We start from the raw sequence: 20,777 nt of genomic DNA on the forward strand, positions 1-20,777 counted from the left end.
TGTGGCCTCTCCCTTTGCGGAGCACAGGCTCCGGACGCGCAGGCCCAGCGGCCATGGCTCACGGACTTAGCCGCTCCGCGGCATGTGGGATCCTCCCGGACCGGGGCACGAACCCGTGTCTCCTGCATCGGCAGGCGGATTCTCAACCACTGCGCCACCAGGGAAGCCCAGACAAAATACATTTTAAGTGGTTTTAAACTAATGTGAAAATGTTGGAATTTGTACCAATATAAACATATTATACTTAAGACCATATTCAAATACAGTTAAAAATTACATCATGTTTCTTCTACTAGAAGTCTTAAAGGATATATCTATATACACATAAAATTCACCTCCTGAGTCATGGTGTAATTTAGATTATATTTTATTAGACATTCTTTACAAATTTAAAATACTGCTATTTTTACATGCGCAGAGGAAAATCAGTTTGGATAATTATTTAGGCATTCATTAAAATCAACCACAATATAGAGACACTTTATTGTGTCATTTATCAACATACTTGATATGTATATCTAAAGTGCATTATGTTACAAAAAATATAGAAATTCAGCAGCACCAAGACACATTTACAAAATAAATACATCAGTTGACAAAATAAATTATGGTAAATGTGATAATAATAATTGGATTAGCCTTGGCAAAAAAAAAATATTCACAATGACCAATGTGCAGTTTCATAGAGCAATGGGGGAGACAGTTTTATTCCAATGCATTTACAGTATTTACAGACAATAAATATTTCTAATACTTTCCATATGTTCATTATTACAGAATCCTGCAATATGTCTTCTGAATGTTTCTGCTGAAAATTTCAATGCCGCCTGTAAAGAGAAAGAAGGGAAAGAAGAGGAGAAAACAGGTTAATTCTCTTTACAAATGAAGAGACATAAAATAAAGGATGTAAATTAAGGAACATAGAATCACAATAGAAAGAGATTCAGGGGACTGCTTGTAAATATCTTTTACAGAAGGTGATTGTGGGATCCACCTGACTTTCTAGAACCTCTGCTACCGGCCGGGTCTTTAATTTGATCAAATGGTCAATGTAGAGCAGAAAGGAAAATGGGTAAGGGACAAATTTGAGAATTCAGAAATAAGGCCAGGTTGCACAATACATCATTAAATACACCTTGCTTAGAAGTTTATTCCCCGGTGATGCCCAACAGAGGTGATGCAAAGGTTGCTTATTCTGTTAAGGTTCTCATTTGGCCAATCTCTCACTAAGATAATAATGGGCTGTTGTGAGGGTAGAGTGTGTGATTTGGGGTAAAGGTTAGAAGGATGTGTAATTAAACAAAGTATGTTTGGTTGATGATTTGATGATATCTGTCCTTCTTTAGCTGTCCTTAAACACTAATGAATAAAACTATCATTGGATTTTAGTTTTTGAAGCCAAAACTATGATAAAATTGCTGCTAGTTTTTTGACTGAATCTTGCATTAGAGATTGGGAAAGCCCATTTTAAATTAGAGGATAAGAATCAATTAATTTAAAAGTATAAAATAACGATATTTCACATCACTGTGTTCGTTTTATTACCCAGAATAAGTTACCACATGGGATTGACACCTTTTCGAACGCTTCTAAACACTGTAATGACAGTATTTTAAGATGAGCTAGTGACTTTTTCTCTGCTTTTCTCTCTCCTTTTCTCTTCTCTCTGTGTGGTCTATTTCAGGGAATACGTATTGGTGTCAAGGAAACAACTACGGAATGGAATCTGATTGGCTGTGTCACTGCATTAATAGCCAGAGTTTTACATGGCAGACCTGCATGGTTGTGAGACCTCTCGAGAAGCAAACTCTTGACAATTTAGGAATTTTATGTGCAGCTCGAAGAATGAAAAGCAAATTTAGCATTTAGGGTGTTTTAATGTCTTAAGGAATTAACCTCGTCACCAAGAGTCTTGTTTGGAATGATAAAATAGCTCCTAGTTACAGAGAAAAAAACACAGTTTATGATTAAAATTTTAAATGGTAGGTGGATATGGATGGATGCTATGAATAAAGTCCAAAAGGCAACTGTCAAACTCAATAATTTGTGTTACTGTTCTGATTTTTAAATGTCTTGGTACTAAATGGTATTTAGTGAATTGAGTTTAAGCGTAACCCAAGCAAGGAGGGAATGAATAGTCTCGAACAATTATTTCCTCAGAAGGAAAGAAAAAGGAAATAAATTAAAGGACCAAGGACCAAGGAAAAGATCTTTTAATTACGTTTCACCCCGCCCAGCCAGTTTGCTTGGTATCTTTCCTTCTGATTTCCCTTTAACAAAGGCATGTAGTGGAACAGTCAGGTAAAATATATACCATGACCTAAAAGTATATGTATACGTTTATTACACATATGAGTATGACAACACTTTAGACCTCTAGCTCTTCTGAGTACTGAGAAGCTTTTATATTATTTCTAAATCAGTGTTTACCAAGGCAAATTATATGGTCTCAATTAAAGGAGTTCTGCTGTAACTGGACATCTCCTTTGCAACATCAAAAATTCCAAAATTTAAAGCTATGTATTTTCCACTGAATGGTTCACGTGAGAGGATCCAGATAGTGTTAGCACAATAGTTTCCTTTAAGAAATACCACCACTATTATATAGTATAATAAAGTCCGTGCTGGCCTCTTAGATCATAGTATAATAATGCAAAGAGATTAAAGAGAGGACATTAATAAAAGGTTGGTTGCTTACAAATCTTGAAAATAGTTATTCTGAAAAGATTCTAGTTGGATTACAAAATTTGCACAACCCCATATGTTCTCATCAGTACACTCCTGAATTTCCCCACTCTTCTCTACACCTCTATTGCATTGTATTGGGAGAATGCCAACATCTGGCTGCCAAATGAACAGTGCTTTCCATGAACATCCCTCAGAACCAGGGAACAGAAAGGAGAAGCAGAAGTATTCTACTTCTTTCAGTCCTAAGTCTGGATTTGATTAGGGCACTGCCTAATTTTTACTAAATCTATTTTTTAAAAAATATCTTTATTGGAGTATAATTGCTTTACACTGTTGTGTTAGTTTCTGCTGTACAACAAAGTGAATCAGCTATATGTATACATGTATCCCCACATGCCCTTCCTCCTGAGCGTCCCTCCCACCCGCCCTATCCCACCCCTCTAGGTGGTCAGAAAGCACGGAGCTGATCTCCCCTCCCTGTGCTATGCGGCTGCTTCCCACTAGCTAGCTATTTTACATTTGGTAGTGTATATATGTCCATGCCACTCTCTCACTTCGTCCCAGCTTACCCTTCTCCCTCCCTGTGTCCTCAAGTCCATTCTCTACGTCTGCGTCTTTATTCCTGTCCTGCCCCTAGGTTCTTCAGTACCGTTTTTTTAGATTCCATATATGTGCGTTAGCATACGGTTACTAAATCTGCTTTAACTTAGAGACACCTTTGGGATAAGAATTGACGAGGGCTGGTTTTCAATTCTCCAGATATTTGAGCATTGCAAATTTTAAATGAATAGAATTCATTAAAAAGTATTTCTACTTCTGTTTTTATAACATATATATTATATATATATAAAATGGATAAAAATAGGTTCTGGCAATAAAGTAAAACCCTTGCATTAGTTATAAATATGTACAATTAGGATCATATCTTAAAATACACTGAATGTGTGCATTTAGCCAAGATATATGGGGTTTGTTACCCCTTATAGACCCATTAGATATCTGCAGAATAGATCATTCACTATGCTAAAGACTCCTCTAGTGCCACTGCCTATGGATTGCTGAAGCTGTACTATTTAGCCAGCATAACTATTATTTATATGCTATTGAATGATGGGTTTTGTCAACGTAACTCGAAGAGAGAAGTGATGGTAAAAAGGTTCAAAATCCCCTTTGACACATCACTCTATCATACTATCTCTACTAGTCAGGGGAAAGGATTGGAGAAGTAACAGGAGACTCTTTAAATAATGAGATCATTACTGCCTATGATGCATTCTTGTGTTGTTTTCCTCTTTCTTTCAAACCCCACAGAAAGGCTGGACTGAAAAGTAAAAACCAAATAAGATCCCATCAGCGGAAATGCAGGGGTAGAAAGCAGCACTAACACGGCACTGGCCTAAGCGTCAGGAAAGGAAATAAAGGCAGTTCTGAGGACCACCTATCCCAGTTCCCAGGTCTGCTCAGTTGCCTTAACTGTGGAAGGCCTTTGTTTTCTATTTTATAAAATGAGATTAACGCTTGCCCCGTTTTTGCCTCACGGAAACACACATAGGTAGATAGATAGATAGACAGATGGATAGATAGATGGATGGTACAACCAGAACGAAATCTAAAAGCACCCAAATAATAAATCCATGGAATCTCACTTAATCTTCACCTGACCCAGTGAGGTTGGCCCAAGTACTATCTATTTCACCGAAGAGGGGAGTTAGTTAGTCTTAGAAAGACCAAGGAACTTGCCCAACGGTATGAGCTTTAATGAGTTCAGACCCAAGACTTGAACCTAAGGGTTTTGGCTCCAAAGTCTGCGCATATGAGCATCTATGAGCTAAGAATAAACAAGCCACATAGATGTGGTTTTATTATTCCTACTATAATGCCCTAGAGGAAGTATTTCAACTGGCAGTGGACAAATAGATACATGAGAAAAACTTATATCTTATAACCCAAGTCTATACTTAAAAATTTTCAGAAATCATGATTTTTGTTTCATGAACTGGTAGAAACCAGAGTTAAATTTAATTAAATAAATTTAAAGTCTGTGTCTAAAATTTTAAATTTAATTAAATGAAAATATATTTAAATTTTAATTAAATTTAAATTTTAAAATGTGGACGGCTGAGAACTGTTTATGGTAAGATATTTTTCGGTATTGTTTGTAGGTCATATCAAAGCCTTCTGCGTTCTCCCTTGGAGTGAAAAAAAAGAAAGAAAGAAGAAACAATCATAAAGTTTGACATGGGGTGAGTGAGAGAAATCAATACGTTTCTCTAACAAATGGTGAAGGTGCACTAGCTTCTAAAGCTTGAGTGAAAAAATGAAAGGGGTTAGTAGAGCACTAAAGGATTGGTGTCGGGGTTTGTTGGTGGAGAAAGAAGTAGGGTGATTAAACCCCCTTGGGTGTTGAAGGGCTAGGAGCACACTGCTTTAAGGCAGGCCGTATCCTGAGCCATCTTGGTTTTGTAAAAGCTTTTAAATTGTGGAGCCATTGATGGAGGGACAGATAGGGGGGAGATTCTAGGTCTGTGCAAGCCAAAGCAGAATGGAGGCTCCACACCCCACCTGGGGGCACGGAGGAGGGGCTGGGGCCCCGGGAGCCGGTTACCGTGAATTGAGCTCCAGCGTTGTCGCGGAGATGTCAGACAGGTGGTCCCCTTCCAGCCAACACCCAGCCACGCCCGAGTTCAGCCAGGCCGATCGAGTTCGGCGCTTCTTCTTTTCCTGCTCCTTGCGTTTTCCAGGCTTGCTTTTCTTTTTCTTGCCGGGTGTCTTCAGTGGCTGCTCTTTGTAGGTCTCCACCTTGTTGGTTTCCTGAGTCAAGTATCTGCCCTCATCGTCAGACCCAAACCGGACGGGGTGGTTCTTGGTGTTGGGAACAGGCTTGGAGTTGGGGGACACCTCTGATGTAGCTCGGATTTCCGCTGTGTGGATTTCCGCTATCAGATGGTGAAGGAAGAATCGTCGCCGTAAATCTTGGATGGACTTCCCCTTGTCATGGAGAAGCTGGTGTTCAGACACTGCTCTTTTGCTTTAAGGGAAAAAGAACAGGCGGGGAGGGAAGCCATGACATTTTAGTAGGTGGCAGAGACCACAAAGACTTGAGGAAAGCCCTTTAAATTGTCTAGTTGATCCAAAACAGGATACAAAGTAAGCTGTAAGAGCTGCAAGCCGACTGAGCAGGGAAGGGACCAGAGCGGAAGGGAAGAGCCGGCTGTTAGGAGGCTCCAGCTCCCTAGGTCTGTGACCGTGGTGAGAACATGAACATTATTGGGCCTCAGGGGCCCCATGTGTTTAAAAGGAAAGGATCAGATTCTGAGATTTCTATGCTGTCTTCTCAATTTAAACTATTATGATTCAGTTATTCAAAGAAATGGACAGAAACCACTGGGCTTTTTTCCCCACATTTTTCAGAGTTGTGCTGGGGAAATAAATCCAGGTGTCCTAGTCTGGGAAACAAAAAGGGGGCTGATTTCACCTGAGTACTCACCCCAGGCCTACTTGTGTGTGAGCAGGCGTGCATGCATGCATCCCGTTCCCCAGTTGAGAAAATAACACTACTACTGAATCTCAAGGAAGAGCAAGCTCTACTAGTAAAAGCAAACAAAGACTGAAGGATGAAGTGAGCTGTGAAGCCTGTCTAGGAAACCACCTAACAGACTGAATTTGAACATGATTGATATTAGACTATGGGCTACCATATTTGAAGGCCAGCTGTCAGAGACAGCATGCATAATTTTCTGTAAAGTAGTGGGTGGTCTCTTTAAAATGACTTTGAGTGTTTAAATAAGTGAGATCATTCTAGTTCATCTGTGTGTCTTTTTTTTTTAAATTTAGAATTTCAGAGAGTAATATCCTTAGTACTTAACTGAGAAATTCACTTTTCTATTTGTTCTTTGTCTTAAAAATATCTCTAGAAACAAATATGATTTTCCTATTTAAACAACACTCTAATGAAAATACAGTGAAAAAGAATAAACTAATTCTCTATCAATTCTTTTAGCTAACACCCCGACTCTTGTTTAAATGTCCATTTATGTATTCTTGTATTATTCTTTGTGTATTTATTAACCAAATTTAAGTATTGCATACATGAATCAGTCATATGATGTCTGCTACAGCTATGCTGCACCTAATTCTAATTTCTACCACTGAAACAACCCTCCAAGGTGGCTCATTTTCAAAAGTATCTGAAGGGGCCTTCCCTGGTGGTGCAGTGGTTAAGAATCCGCCTGCCGATGCAGGGGACACAGGTTCGAGCCCTGGTCCAGGAAGATCCCACATGCCGCGGAGCAACTAAGCCCGTGAGCCACAGCTACTGAGCCAGCACTCTAGAGCCCGCGAGCCACAACTACTGAGCCCACGAGCCACAACTACTGAGCCTGTGTGCCTAGAGCCCATGCTCCACAACAAGAGAAGCCACCGCAATGAGAAGCCCACGCACCGCAATGAAGAGTAGCCCCCGCTTGCCGCAACTAGAGAAAGCCCGTGTGCAGCAACGAAGACCCAACGCAGCCGAAAATTTTAAAAAATAAAATTAAAATAAAAGTACCTGAAGGTATTTCACAGGGTTGCATCCCACATATTGTCATTGCCCTGACACTACGATAGATTTATCTGGTCTCTTATTACTTTCATTAATACAACTTTAGCTCCTCAGAGAAACATGACAATAATAAATAGCACACTCCTCATTTTACAGATGTGGAAAGTGAGGCTCGAGGAGATGAAAGGCCTCACACTTGCTCACGTGATAAGAACAGGCAGAACCAGGCTCCAAAGACAAAGTCTTTTGATTCTAAAACCACGATTGTTTTTTGACTTCCTCAACCCTTTCTCTTGCTGAAGATGAAGTGTATGTTGAGGAAACAAGAAAGGGAGGGTATAAAGAGCCTGTGGTAGGCACCACGGCAAGGGGCAAATGGACAGCAATTTATCAGTTTCCTTGGAGACCAAACTTGTCCCAAGAGGTACATTTTCATCACCAGAATAACGAACCAGGATTCCTAGTCTGGATTATCTCTGGGGGAATGAGAGATTGTCTAGTTATATTGTGAGTCCCAGAAGGGTAAGGCATGAAAACACACTCATCATTTCTCCGGACCTTATAGCCAGAACACCAGCTTCCTTTCAGCATTTTAATGTGTGCACTGACTTTAAGCCATGAAGCTTGTGCAAAAAAGACATGACTTAAAGGAAAGGAATTTAACAGGAGCCAGGTTTAAATGAGGCATGAAGGAGTCTCTCTTCCTTTTTGAAGGTACCACATGTGACTAGATTAAAATTCACTTACTTTGTGGCAGTAGTTAGTATCCTGGAAACATTTAATAACCTACAAATTGGAGGCTTTGCTACAACACATTTATATTGTCAACATTTTTAAAGAATAGGACTGATATACTTGCAAGTATTACAGTTTAATAGGTATCTTTTAGCAAAATGTCACGTTAAAGAAAGAAGTTCTGGGGTTTCCCTGGTGGCGCAGTGGTTGAGAGTCTGCCTGCCGATGCAGGGGACACGGGTTCGTGCCCCGGTCCGGGAGGATCCCACATGCCGCGGAGCGGCTGGGCCCGTGAGCCATGGCCACTGAGCCTGCGCGTCTGGAGCCTGTGCTCCGCAACGGGAGAGGCCACAACAGTGAGAGGCCCGCGTACCGCAAAAAAAAAAAAAAAAAAAAAAAAAAGAAAGAAAGAAGTTCTTAGGTATGATCAATTATACTATTTGGAGCTTTTATTACTTTCTCAATTCCTGGCAGATAGCCACCCATCTGTATTGTTCTCCAAATGTATAATACAGCCTATTCTAGCTTAAGTCAGGGTCAAAACTTTTAACAGTTGGTCTGTTCTAATCAAGCCACCGTTGCTCATGCCTCCTCTGACTGGCATATATTCCTGTCATCCTGGCTGGCCTGTCAAACTGTGAGTCATGGTGCCTTCCTAACTCAGGCACTGCTCTTTCCCGGGATGGTTCTCATGGGAAATAGAGTGATCATTCTATCCTCTGTTTTATAAAAAGCCTACAATGTGGCACAACTTTGTCCAGATTAAAATAGTACATCTTTCATGGGGTACAAAGATTCTTTCTGCCTTTTAGGGGTAATTATTAATATATTAGAAAACACAGATTTTCTTAAATGTTAAATCTGAAATTCTGTTACATAATTTACTTACTAGCTCAAAGATGTCTGCATTTAAAATAGTGTGAGGAATGAATTTCTGATTGAGCAACTACATTAGAGGATCAGGAATATAATAGTATCTTTATCGTCAACAAGAAATAAGGTCCATGGAGTGGTCTATTGATTTTCCAAATAAGACATTAACTGAGACAAGGGTAAGTGACTAGCACGTACAAACTAGATGTACACGGGTGGTGAGCAACACGTTCCAATTAGGGAGGCTTTCACTTTAGATAATTCTGAAGTACTTAAGTTGTAAATATGGCCTCAGTAACAGTCTGTTACTTTATATGTCTGTAAACATTGCATAGCAGAATGGTTCACATGACATTTATTACATACCCAACATGGAAAAACCAGTATGCTATGTTCATGGTCTCCTTTGATTATTATTTAAAAATGCAAAAATGTGGAGGAGATGCTTAACACAGATAACTCTGAATTCAGTCACAATACAGCTCTTCTGCCTTAAAAAAAAAATCACTCTCAAGGGAGTTTTCAGGGAAGAAGATTAAATTTCTAAGGAGCTCTCATGGAGCATAGCGATATAGCTGGAGTGATGGGAATTCCGTTTTCAGCACAGGAAGAGATGGCATGCTCGTGCTGATGCTGGGCTCCTAAGGAAGGCATCTGGGTTTGAGAAGAAAAGTTCTGTGGTACACGGAAGAGTCAGGGTTAGGGTGTTAGAGTTAAGATGACTCACCAGAAGTCCCTTCCAACCCAAATGACTCAGTCGAAAGTTATGCTTTTCACTAAGTGGAATAGACCCAGTCTGGCTCCCAAGCAAATCAGTCAATGATGTTTTAGGTTTCTGAATCTGCTGGGGTTTTCTTTCTAAGTTAAACACAAAGACCGCCACCTGCTGAAAGCCACGTAAATCTGGACAAGAATGTCTGCAGGTCTCCAACTTACTCATGCTCTAGACTCATTAAGTAAAGTCCTTTTGGACTCACACGTCCAGAAGGTTCACAACCTACATTCCCATGGCCTGGGAAGTGTTATTGTTGTAGTAGTTTCCTCTCCCTTAAAAGTTAGCCCTTAGCTAGAAAACATCTAAAGCAGTTTCCCTAATACTTGGTGTGAAAAGTAATCTGGGAGTAATATGATTTGATTATATGTTAAAATTTCTTTCAAGAAACTAGGTTGATTTGTCGTAATAGTAGACTAATGTTTTGTCTAGCACACAAAATTTACTGTTACTTGGTAATGCAAAAATAATGACTTGTTTTTTTAAACTCCATTTGGCTGCAATAATTTGATGAAACCTTTTAATCTGCTGATGATTTCAGCCTCCATGAAAAACCATGGCTGTAATGTGATGATCTATTAGCCATTAACTATAAGAATGTTTTGTGGTAGTTTTATAACCCTCTGCTGAGTGTGAGTGTTTAATTGCAATATTGTATTTCACCCACAAACAAAACTATAACAGAGTCTCTGGCTGCTAAATGGTTTCTGATGTGTCTTTTGCAAGGTGCAACAAGGAAAGAGTTAAAAATAGCCTTTAGGACTAACTTAGCACTATTTTTATGCCATAACTGTAGATTTAATCATGGTCCACTTACTGTTTCTCAAAAGAGAAAGCAGGTATTTCTTAAGCAACTTTAAAGAAAAAAATTGGCTCTGTTCCAAGTCATTATTTTTTGACCAAATAAATACAGCATTTAAGTGTGCTTTTAAAAATTTAGCCTTCGTCTATATTTATATATGGATTTTACATAACTGAATTAAATACAAGTTTCAAAATGAGGAAAAAGTCAATACAATTTCCAGAAATACATCAGCAAAATGTTGATTTGAAGAATACAATGCAGCTCTATCTTCAGCACAATGTTCTACACAATTTGCCTTAGGAGATTCATAATAGATTTTCATTTTGGTGCCAAGGTTCAGACATGTCTAAAGTAATTTCATTTAAGGATTTTCTACTTTAATAATAATAGACCAAGGGCACATATAAAAAGTTGCCTTTTTGTACACCCTTGGGAATTTACAAGGAAGCACCAGGAACTTGATTGTAAGTATTAGATATTGCTATTTTTATTGTTAGTGTAAAAGTTCTCCGTAATTCCTTCACCAGCGGCAAACTTGTCTCAGTTCTCAAACTTTATGGTTTTCCCATCCTGAACACCGAGAGTGCAGCTTAAAGATCACCCAAAGATGGTCTTACACACATTAATGAACTGCTAGGTCCAAAGGATTATTAAGCTAGTGTACTCGCCCACTCTTACAACTTTTCAGGCACACAACATGGTGTTATTTCTCTGGTGTGCTTTGAGGTATGATTATTTTAAAGTCAAAATTATCCTTAAAGAATCACCAAACGAAAATGCCAAGATACAAGTTTTCAGTCTACAGTGCAAATATTTGACTCCAGATTAAAGAGCTGTTAGCAATAATTCCAAGGGGGAAAAAAAGTTTCCACACCTAATATTCATTTTGGAATCAAGCACTCTAGCGTTCTTGAACGGTATCAATACCAATGTTGGAGTCGTGCCATTGCAAAGTTGTTACTACTTCATTATATAATATGCCTACATTATGTAATGTGGTCCATTTTATATGATTAAAATTATGTCATTCATAATACAATTAGATGTAAAGGTTTTGCTTTTCACGCAAACCCTGCCACCCACATGCAGTATGTACCTATCCAAGTGCACACAGATAAACGTCGCCTGGATCCCTCAGCTTCCTCCGAGTTACCTAAGTCTCTTGCAATCTTCACAGTTTCAATATCTTCCCACCAGGTCCTGAAAGTAACCCTTTTTTTTCACGAAAGGAGATTTTGCCTAGAGGATATTCTGTAAAACGCTCCCTCTCACGGAAACACACAAAATTTGTCTCCTGCCTGTGTCCCCTTGAGGTTCAACCAGTTCTCCCGCCGGGTTTGAGGAGCCGGGCTCAGCCCCGGGCAGGTAGCGGATCTCTCCGCTCTCCAAGTCGGGCGAGAAGCATCAGTGACCGCGGCGAGCCCTGGGCAGCGCCCCAGCCTGGTGGCCTCTCCCCCTGGACTCCCCAGCCCTCACCCGGCGCCCTGGGGAGGACCGGGCACTTACAGTCGGCGGCCGAGCTCCTCCACCGAGCGCCCGCAGGAGGGCACCGAGTAGCTCAGCAGGAACACCGCGACGCTCCACTGCTGAACCAGCCTCCACAGCATCGTATCCTCTCTCTCTGGGGACCTGCAACGGAGAGGAAAGGGGCCCGAAGTGTCAGTCCGGCAGCTCCATCTCCCCGCACTACCCCGCTGCGCCCCTTCAGTCTGCTCTCAAATAGCCTCTTCACGGGCATCCCCCAAGTTGCAAAGAGGAAGAAAAAAACTTTCTCTGGAGCCTCTCGGCACTTACTTATTTAGCAACAAACTACTGTGCTTTTTCCAAACCACACAGGCAAAAAGGGACCAAAAAGAGGAAGAAAAAAGAAAAAGAAAAATCAGAGGCGCCTCCTCCGAAATAATAACCAAAATGAAATGGGTTTATATATGTATCTATGATGAGCAGCGTGTTTACACGTCTCCCACAGCAATGTCTAATTAATCTGGCCGGCGGTATCTTGGGTTCGGGGAGCAGGGCTAACCCCTTCTTAAAAAAAAGAGAGAAAGTTTCCCCTTCCGAAGTCTGCTTCTTTGCGAACTAGGCCGTCTTGTTCCAGAGCCACTTGCAGCGAGACCCACATATATATACCTAGCTGTCTGTCTACCTCCTCTGGTGGGCTGGTTGCTTCCGGAAAGTTGATTCCACACACCCTGGGAACCAGTTTCAAGTGCGTGTTAGATCAGGAGGGCCAGGTGGCGGCGAGGGCGGGTTAACAGCGGCGCGGAGGGGCGGCGGCGGCCTGAGCGAGCGGCAGGGCAGCAGCGGCCCCGCTTCACGACCGGGGAGGCATGCTGGCCGGGCGGCGCAGGTTGGAGGAGAGTTGAAAGCCGAGCAGAGGAATGTTCACACGCTCGCAGGCAAACCTGCCGGAGAAGTGAGCGAGTCGCAAAGAGGTGGCGCCCTAGGAACGCGCGCGGGGCGAGCGAGGGCGCGGGCGCGCGGGGGGCGGGGGCGGCGACGGGCGGCCGGAGCGACCGGAGGGGAGCCCCGAGCCGGGAACGTCCCGCCGGCCACGGGGAGCCCCCCCTCCCTCCCCGCGGCCCCCGGCGCTGCCCGGAGCTCCCCCGAGCCCCACCCCGGAGCGCGGGCCCCGCCGCGCCAGCCCGGGGCCGGGGGCGTGGGCGGATCCGCACGTTCCCGCCGGGTTCCTTCGGCCCCGGACCGCTCCGCGGATCTGCGAGCCGAGGTCCCGAGGGCGTGCGGACCTCCCGGAGCAGCCACGACCCCCGTCGCGCAGCTGCAGCCGAGCCCCGCGGGCGCCCAGGCCGCCGGGGGCGGTCGGCAAGGAGGCCGAGGAGCCGGCGCGGAGAGCTCGGGCGCCCGGCATCCCCGGCGGCGAGGTCGCGGGCCTTTGGCCAGTGCCTTTTAGGAGCTTAAGGCCGCTTTGGGAGCTCCGGGAGCGTGATGGGAACCCTCCTCCCTGGCCCTTTCCTGGGACAAGCTGAGCGGGGAGTGTTGACTAGGCAGGGGGGACTCCTTCGCACAGAAGAGTAAAAACGGTTTCAGACTTCAGGTCGAGATGGCATTTCTTGCTGTCTCAGAACAGCTGAGGACATCTGGAGCCTGTCCAGGAAAGCCCGCGCACAGGACGGAGACCCCCTTTTGAATTGCAGAGGGCGGCCAAAAACTCCTGGGGAGCGCACTCCTGTCCGCCCACAGACAGGAGTCTAACCCACTCTTTTCCCCGATAACCTACTCTGTTCCTCGCCCCCCACCCCCCCGCCGACCCCGCGTCCCCTGTTACATATTCTAGGATGACTCTATCCTTGTCGCTTCAGCCTGCAAAAGCAGCGGAACTATCGCTCTAAGCTACTCTGCCTCCGAGAAGCGAAGGGAAAGCAGGGGTTTTTTCCCAAAACTGTTGGGCGGGGAAGAAAGACTGCTCTGAATTACTGGGCAGTACCGTCTAGGGAGGGCTTGCAGCGGATGTGAACGCCCTCCCCACGGACTCCTCTATCTTTCGGAAATGAACCCGGGTGGTTGGGAGCCATTCAAGAGATGTTTGTCTTCTAGACAGACAACCCCACTGGTAGGTTTCAATACTCTGTGGAAGGCTAGTGTGATAGAGAGATTTGAGATAATTAAGGGAGCCTGACCTTTATCAAGCCTGTTTTCTGGCTGATGCTCCACAGATTTTACCAAGGTTGGGTGAAATAGCGCCCTCTCACCGACCCTCGCTCATCTCGGCTCCCTTTTCCCATTGTTAGCTGTTTAGCTAACTAGCTTTAGCTAACGTTTGCTGCTTAGTTTGGGTGGGTGTCACCCCTTCTCAGAAGCTGCTATCTCCCTCATTTGCTTGCTTTAAACTTCACACTTAAAAATAAAAAGTAAGCAAAAAAACAAAACTTGGCTTCCTCCAACTTAAAAAGAAATCTGGGAATTTCCACAACATCCCTTGAACGTTTAAGAATCTCTAAATGTTAGACCTGTTTGCATGGCATGAAAAGACAAAGTATCAGCACTCATAAATGTCAATCTTTGATCTAACACTTTCTGATTTATAATAAATTCTTTCCAAAAAGACGCAGGAGCCTTATCGTTAGAGCTGAAGGGGGAAATCTGTAAAAAAGTAAATCACAAATGAAACATGTAATACTTGCAAGTTGTTTAACATTAAAATGATAATATTTGCTTCCACAATGAAAAACCCAAAGGTACTTAGCCAAGTTTCAAACTACCCAGGCTTTAGAAAGTCAATCCTCCCCCCAATAAAAGGTTAAAACAAAAAGCAGATTGAAAATATTAAATCACTTACTGTAAATAAATTCATTATATTCTCAGAACATTAATTTAAAGACTGGCCTCAATAGACTGCTTTGATTTATGTTGCTTTTTCTACTAATTAAACAAAATTGACCCCCTCTCCCTCCCTCCTTTCTTTTCCCCCCACACACTTTTCTGATGTTAATGGCAAAACATCTATCAAATATTTTTAGAATTTCCTCTGCTTCACAAAAAGAGAAAATATAGACACAGGAAAAATAAATAGTCTTTATATACTTGGAATACTGAAGCTTTCCTCATAATTTATTACTTCACCTTTTCCTTGATTTACAGTCTTGTCTGCTCTTCTGGCCAAAGGAGGGAGATCTTCTCAGCAGTCTCTTCCAGAAATAATTTTTTTTTTTCAAAAAAGTAAAATTAAGTCTTAAATGAATTAAAAATTTCCTGTAAGGAGCCTTCTGTTCCCACCCAAGGCAATTATTAGAAAGCAGGTCCCTCTTCTAAAGCCACCCTGTTTATTACTTTTAGTAGAAATTCTCCTCAAATATACCCTCAATATATACTTTTCTGAAAAGGATATTTTCTGACATCATAATCTAGTTCTCAATATAATTGAGTAACCTCTATGATAATGCTGAGGACACATGACTGCAAATGAGATGACTCCACACTAGGAGGCTTCCTTCTTTTCTTTCTTTTTCTTTTTTTTTTTTTGAGGCTTAGGAATAGAAAAAGTGCCAACAGAGCCTGAATGTTTGCTTAGGCCTTGCTATCACATAAATGCACCTTAGCAAAGGAGGATTTGAAGACCTGCCTTTAACCTGAAGTCTTGCCATGTGAAGACAGATTAGCATTGTGAGATCTACTACACGAATGCCTAACCCATGAGCAAGCCCCAGACTTCCATCTTTCCTATCCCCAATGACAGAATTATATCCCAATTTTAAAAAGAGATGTTCTAAATTTCTAAGTGCACTTTTACTCTTACATTCATGTTTATATAACCAGTTGATGTCTATCTCCAGGGATATCTCCTCTTGCAATTTAGGGAAAAAAACCAAAAAAATCCTAGCATTTAGGTTTAGCTTCCTCATCTTTCTCCCTTTTCCCCTCCTTGTCTCAGAAAACAAGCAAGCAAGCATACAAATGAAAGAAAACACCTGCAGCTCTTTAAACAGTGCACCTGGGCTCAGAAATTCCCTTATCTTATTACAAATAAACATCCAAATTTAACATTTGCCCATCTGTTGGTCCAAGCTATATCTCTAAAATTCTATGAGACCAAACAACAAAACTCATCCCTTGATCTTTTTCTTTGTTTGCATAAAGAAGTTTGCATAATTAGCTCATGTAAAGTTATCGTTTGATTACATTAGAACATGGTTCAAATCACTTTGAACCATTGCCTGGATTGGGACTTGAGAGATGACCTCGAGGTAGCAAAAAAAAAGGAAGTAATGCCTTTAAATCCCACATAGGGGCAGGAAAGGGTGTGTTTCATTATTAAATCTCTTTATAGTTAGATGAGGATAGGACTCAATCTGGGGCTGTCTTCTCTAGGAACAGGACTGGCTGCCAACCTGCGTGGGGCTGCCTCAGGGAGAAGCGCCTAGATATCATCAAGCTGATGGGATTCTTTTATTGGCAAAGTGGGTCTCATACCCTCCTGGCCCTTCCCTACTTTCTGGGCAATGTTCAGCTTTCCCCAAAGAGGACCAGAAAGCCCACCGGTGAGGCAGTTTTCCTGGAGGGCCCAAACCAATGTGAAATGAGAAGGTCTTTAAGAAAGGGGGGTCTCCAACAAGTTCTCCAAGGTCAAGCAGTGGTGCAACCTCCCAAACCTGTGAACATCAAAACATGACTGAGAAGGAGTCTTCTGGCCAGGGATGGAGAGAGTGTGTGTGTGTGTGTGTGTGTGTGTGTGTGTGTGTGTGTGTGTGTGTGTGTGTGTGTGTGTGTGTGTGTGTGTGTGTGCCTGTGTGTGTGACAGAGAGAGAGAGAAAATGGTGGTGTAGTGCAAGAGTCCTGATATCCTGGACTGATGCCTGCTGGATGCCCTTGGCAGGGCCCAGTTCCTGGCTCCCTGAAGCAGGCAGCTCTGGACTTGTGCGAGACCACAGGGAGAGTTCCAGGTCCCACCTGGTTCAGACAACAACCCCTCCATCTGAAACGGATCTCGGGCATGTCACGCAGCTCTCCTGGCAGGGACCCAGCTCTCCGGCGAGCAGAGTCCTCCTTTCTTAAAATTTGAGCCCTGTTGTCTGGAAGGCGCTGCCCCCGGGAATCGGGAATCTGCAGGACCTCGGAAGCAGTTTACATCCCTAACACCATCCCCCGCCCCTTCAGACTGGACCAGCTCTCAGCTCTGCACAAGGCAGCACCGGACTAGGGTACCCATCCTCTCAGGCAGAAAGGCATCCAGACACCCACACTTCACCAGGGTGTGTGTATTTAGCTTGAGCTTGTGATTACGATGTGCTCAGGCCCTGCCTTCCCTTACTGGGATTCCCGTCAGAAATAAGGCCGCAGGAGAGCAAACGTGAAAGTCAAGCTCTTCCCTCTCTGGGGGTCTTCCGGCCTGGTAGTTGCGCTCTGGGCGCAGGAAGGGGAGGCGTGTGTCTCCAAATGGCAGGAGGCCCGGGTCTTAGAAGAGGCGTGAGACGACAGGACCATCTTTATCAGCCCCCATCTCCCACTACAGATTTAGGTCGCCCTTGCGAATACAGTACCCGAGGAGGCTTGGTTCCCGGGGACCTCAGACCTGATGGAAAATTTAGAGGCCTGGCAGGCCCTCGGAGGGTCTAGCTACGTTCCCCGGGTTCTTGGGCTTCTGTTCCTCAGCATCTGGACTCCGACTGCAGCACAGAATCCTTCTGTCTGTCCGCAGCGGTAGAATTGAGGCCTTCGCGCTCCGCCCATCCGGCTAGGTTTACTGCATGGCTTCGCACCCGGTACAGAGATGCCCGCCCAGCTCGCCCCCTCCTCCCAGAAGGGCCGTGCTTCTGGCTGCAGGGGAAGGGAAGCTTCGGGAACAGTGTGACCCGAAGACAGGGTCCGAGGCACTGGCGAAATTCCTCCTCGCAGGGCTCTCTCCTCCCTTCTCCCTCCTGGGCAATCTATGACTCAAGACTTGACATCAGCCCCTGGCAGACAGTGACAATAAGTTCCCAGTGGGGGTGGGGCGGCTGTACCCCACCCCCGGCCTGTCCCGGTCCAGGTCCGGTCTCCAGGGGGCTGTGCAGGTTCAATCTCTCCTCCTGGAGGCCCCGGGACTCGCTGTCCTCGGGCCCGCCTCCCGCGTGTCCGTCCGCTTCGGCGCGGCCAGAGCCCCGGAGCCCGTCTGCTTTCTTTCATTTAACACGATCGGCAAAGCCAAGGCGCGGGGAGGGGCGGCGCGGGCCCGAGGGAGGAAGTGAAGGGACGTGGAACAAAGCTCTCTCTGCCGAGTCTCCCCGTCGGATTCTTAGAATCCGGTGGCACCTTAAAGGCCTGATGTGAGGGCAAGGAGACGGGTTATTAATTCTTGAAGCCCGCTCTATCTATGTATAGCTGCTCGGTGGTTGCTGTTGGCGATCGCGGGGGGTGTCGACCGTGGAACACATGGCACCTCTCCAGCGCTTAGGAATCAGCCTAGCTGGTGGCTCCCGCGGAGCTCGGGAGCAGCGCGGCTGCGGCTCCGGGAAGCCAGTGAGCTGTCCATGGTGTTTAAGGCTCCTTGACGTGCGTTCCGGGCCGTCTGGGCGAGGCGCAGACCCCCGCGCCGGGGCCGCCACACCTCCAGCCCCAGCCCGCCGGCCACCGAGCCGCTGTGCGCCGGGCACCGGCGGGACGTGTTCGCGTGCACAGCTCCGCGACGCGCTCTCGCAGGGGCATAATTCCAGAGATAGACGGGAAAAGCCTCTCGAGTCCAAACTGGGGGTTTCCTTTTAGGTCCTTCCCGGAGGTGTCTTTCCCCCTCAGGCGACACTTCACGCACTTTAAGAAACGTCGGTCCAGCCAGCAGCCTACCTCCCTTCCCTACACGAAGGTGCTAGTCTCAAAAGAGCGAGAAGCAAGTCACCGATCTTATTATGCTTCTCAGAACGGTTAAAAGCATCTACGAACTGACCATCGCTTTTGGACCCTGTGGTATCGCTGGGGTGACGCTCGCCGCTTCTATTGGGTGGTGAAGGCGCTGGGAGATTGTCCGGAGTCTCAGGGATTTCGGTCAGTTCCTTTCCGAGGGGTGGGGGTTGGGGGGGGTCCTTTGTAGAATATTATTGTTCAGAGGAGCGACTGCTTTATTACTCCCCAGAGCCCTGAGCAGTGTCTGATTGCCACTCTTAGGGAAGGAGGAAACAAAGAAATTGTCATGTAATATTACAACGTTGTAGATCCATTCTCTGTGAAGTACAGTTGGGCCTGGTTCTTGTGACCTGGCCTTAGGAAGAAATCTTTATGAACCGAATTAAGCTCTTATACATGTTTAAGACAGAGAATGTTTTGCCTTTTTAATTATCACCACATCTTACCTTTTGTCTTTTAATTTCCCTTGGCAATTTCCCCCCTACTTATCTCTATTAGAGGTCCCATCTCCATTTGAGTGACAAACTTCTTTAAATACTACAAAAAGTTAAGAAAAACATTGTAAACATTTATAACTCTTATTTGAGTTTTGTGCCTGTACTTATGGGGATATTTAATTAACATCCAGAACATAATGGAACCTCTTATGTTTCTGAACGAGACATCAGACTGGAACACATCATTGCTTGCTGCTTTTACCCTTCTTTCTTATCGTAGTGCGGTACTTAAAAAAAAAAAGGGTGTGTGTGCTTATTAATAACTCTGAGAATGCCTGATATAAAATAGAAGATATTATGATTCAATTTTCACAGCTTTTGCATTTATAAAATAAAGATAATTAGTGAGGGAAAATGGGGTATTTCTTTATATCAATAAAATTGATATTAACATTTTACTTTCCTTTTCTCTATTTATAAAAATTAATAAAATAAGCCTTGAATGTGTACCTAGTTCCTTGAAAAGTGTGAAATAAACTGGCCTAATAATATTTTATTATTATTGTTTTGCAGTTTAGAAGTTTAGTTTTGTTTGGTGAATTCTTTGGTAGCTAGTCTTCCTCTATATGTCCCTTTACTCTCTTTTCTATGAAAGGAGAAGAAAATAGAAAGATATAAATAGACTTCATTCTTTTATTCTTTATCTGCTCCTGTAACTTAGGAAGCTATCCTCCCCAACTCCACCTCCACTGGTAGCTTAGCATTTTCCTTTGTCCCATATTGATACCAATTGAGAGTTTCCCCTTTAAAGTTCATCCAATTTCCTTCAGTTTCATTATTTTTTTTAAAATTAACTTTCCCCAACAGCTTGTTAGATTTAAAAGATCTCATTCTTTTATCCATTTATTAGAGAGGGTCTTAATCCTTCCCGCCAGCAGTTCTGTTAAAACTTCCAGCCATTTTTTTCTGCTTCCAAGAGGAAAGTATTCAATCAGTATAATTGTTTATGAGCTTAAAAAGAAAAAAGAAAAAATCCATCGATCTCTTGTTTTTTTTTTTTTTTTTTTTTTTTTTTTTGCGGTATGCGGGCCTCTCACTGTTGTGGCCTCTCCCGTTGCGGAGCACAGGCTCCGGACACGCAGGCCTAGCGGCCATGGCTCACGGGCTTAGTTGCTCCGCGGCATGTGGGATCTTCCCGGAGCAGGGCACGAACCCGTGTCTCCTGCATCGGCAGGCGGATTCTCAACCACCGCGCCACCAGGGAAGCCCATCGATCTCTTGTTTGTGTTCTGCTTACCTTCCCAATGTGCTCAGTACTGCTATGAGGCCAGAGGAGGTCTTCTGAAGATATCTGTGGAATCAAATTGAATTGTAGTTCTTTCTACCTGCACTTTTTTTTAAGAGCTTTTATTTTTATTTATTTATTTTTTGTGGCACGCGGGCCTCTCACTGTTGTGGCCTCTCCCGTTGATGGGCCCAGCCGCTCCGCGGCATGTGGGATCTTCCCGGACCAGGGCACGAACCCGTGTCCCCTGCATCGGCAGGCGGATTCTCAACCACTGCGCCACCAGGGAAGCCCTCTACCTGCACTTT

General features: G+C 44.1%; 1 protein-coding gene across 4 annotated transcripts; it reads right to left on the reverse strand.

Annotated features, from left to right (window-relative positions):
* Positions 1 to 344: 344 nt before the first annotated feature.
* Positions 345 to 20,496, reverse strand: PTHLH (parathyroid hormone like hormone). Of its 4 annotated transcripts, none has more exons than XM_067010640.1 (5): positions 20,482 to 20,496; positions 12,547 to 12,821; positions 11,923 to 12,045; positions 5,294 to 5,716; positions 345 to 827 (listed from the first exon to the last, which is right to left on the reverse strand). In XM_067010640.1, exons 3-5 carry the CDS (start codon positions 12,021 to 12,023, stop codon positions 818 to 820), a joined length of 534 nt encoding a protein of 177 aa, XP_066866741.1. In that variant the 5' UTR covers positions 12,024 to 12,045; positions 12,547 to 12,821; positions 20,482 to 20,496; the 3' UTR covers positions 345 to 817. The 4 variants fall into 4 exon arrangements, with proteins under 4 accessions (XP_066866741.1, XP_058937556.1, XP_066866743.1 ...); XM_059081573.2 differs by lacking the exon at positions 20,482 to 20,496 and adding an exon at positions 17,412 to 17,511; XM_067010642.1 differs by lacking the exon at positions 20,482 to 20,496 and adding an exon at positions 17,412 to 17,511 and having other exon boundaries at positions 351 to 827; positions 12,563 to 12,821.
* Positions 20,497 to 20,777: the final 281 nt, after the last annotated feature.

The sequence above is a fragment of the Kogia breviceps genome, chromosome 12 (assembly GCF_026419965.1).
Source record: "Kogia breviceps isolate mKogBre1 chromosome 12, mKogBre1 haplotype 1, whole genome shotgun sequence".
NCBI lineage: Eukaryota > Metazoa > Chordata > Mammalia > Artiodactyla > Physeteridae > Kogia > Kogia breviceps.

Excerpts from the sequence above, each read along its gene's own strand:
- PTHLH (XM_067010640.1), bottom strand. The coding sequence starts at position 12,023 with ATGCTGTGGAGGCTGGTTCAGCAGTGGAGCGTCGCGGTGTTCCTGCTG. Across the intron at positions 5,717-11,922 it reads GAGGAGCTCGGCCGCCGACT|CAAAAGAGCAGTGTCTGAAC; the intron begins GTAAGTGCCCGG and ends TTTCCCTTAAAG.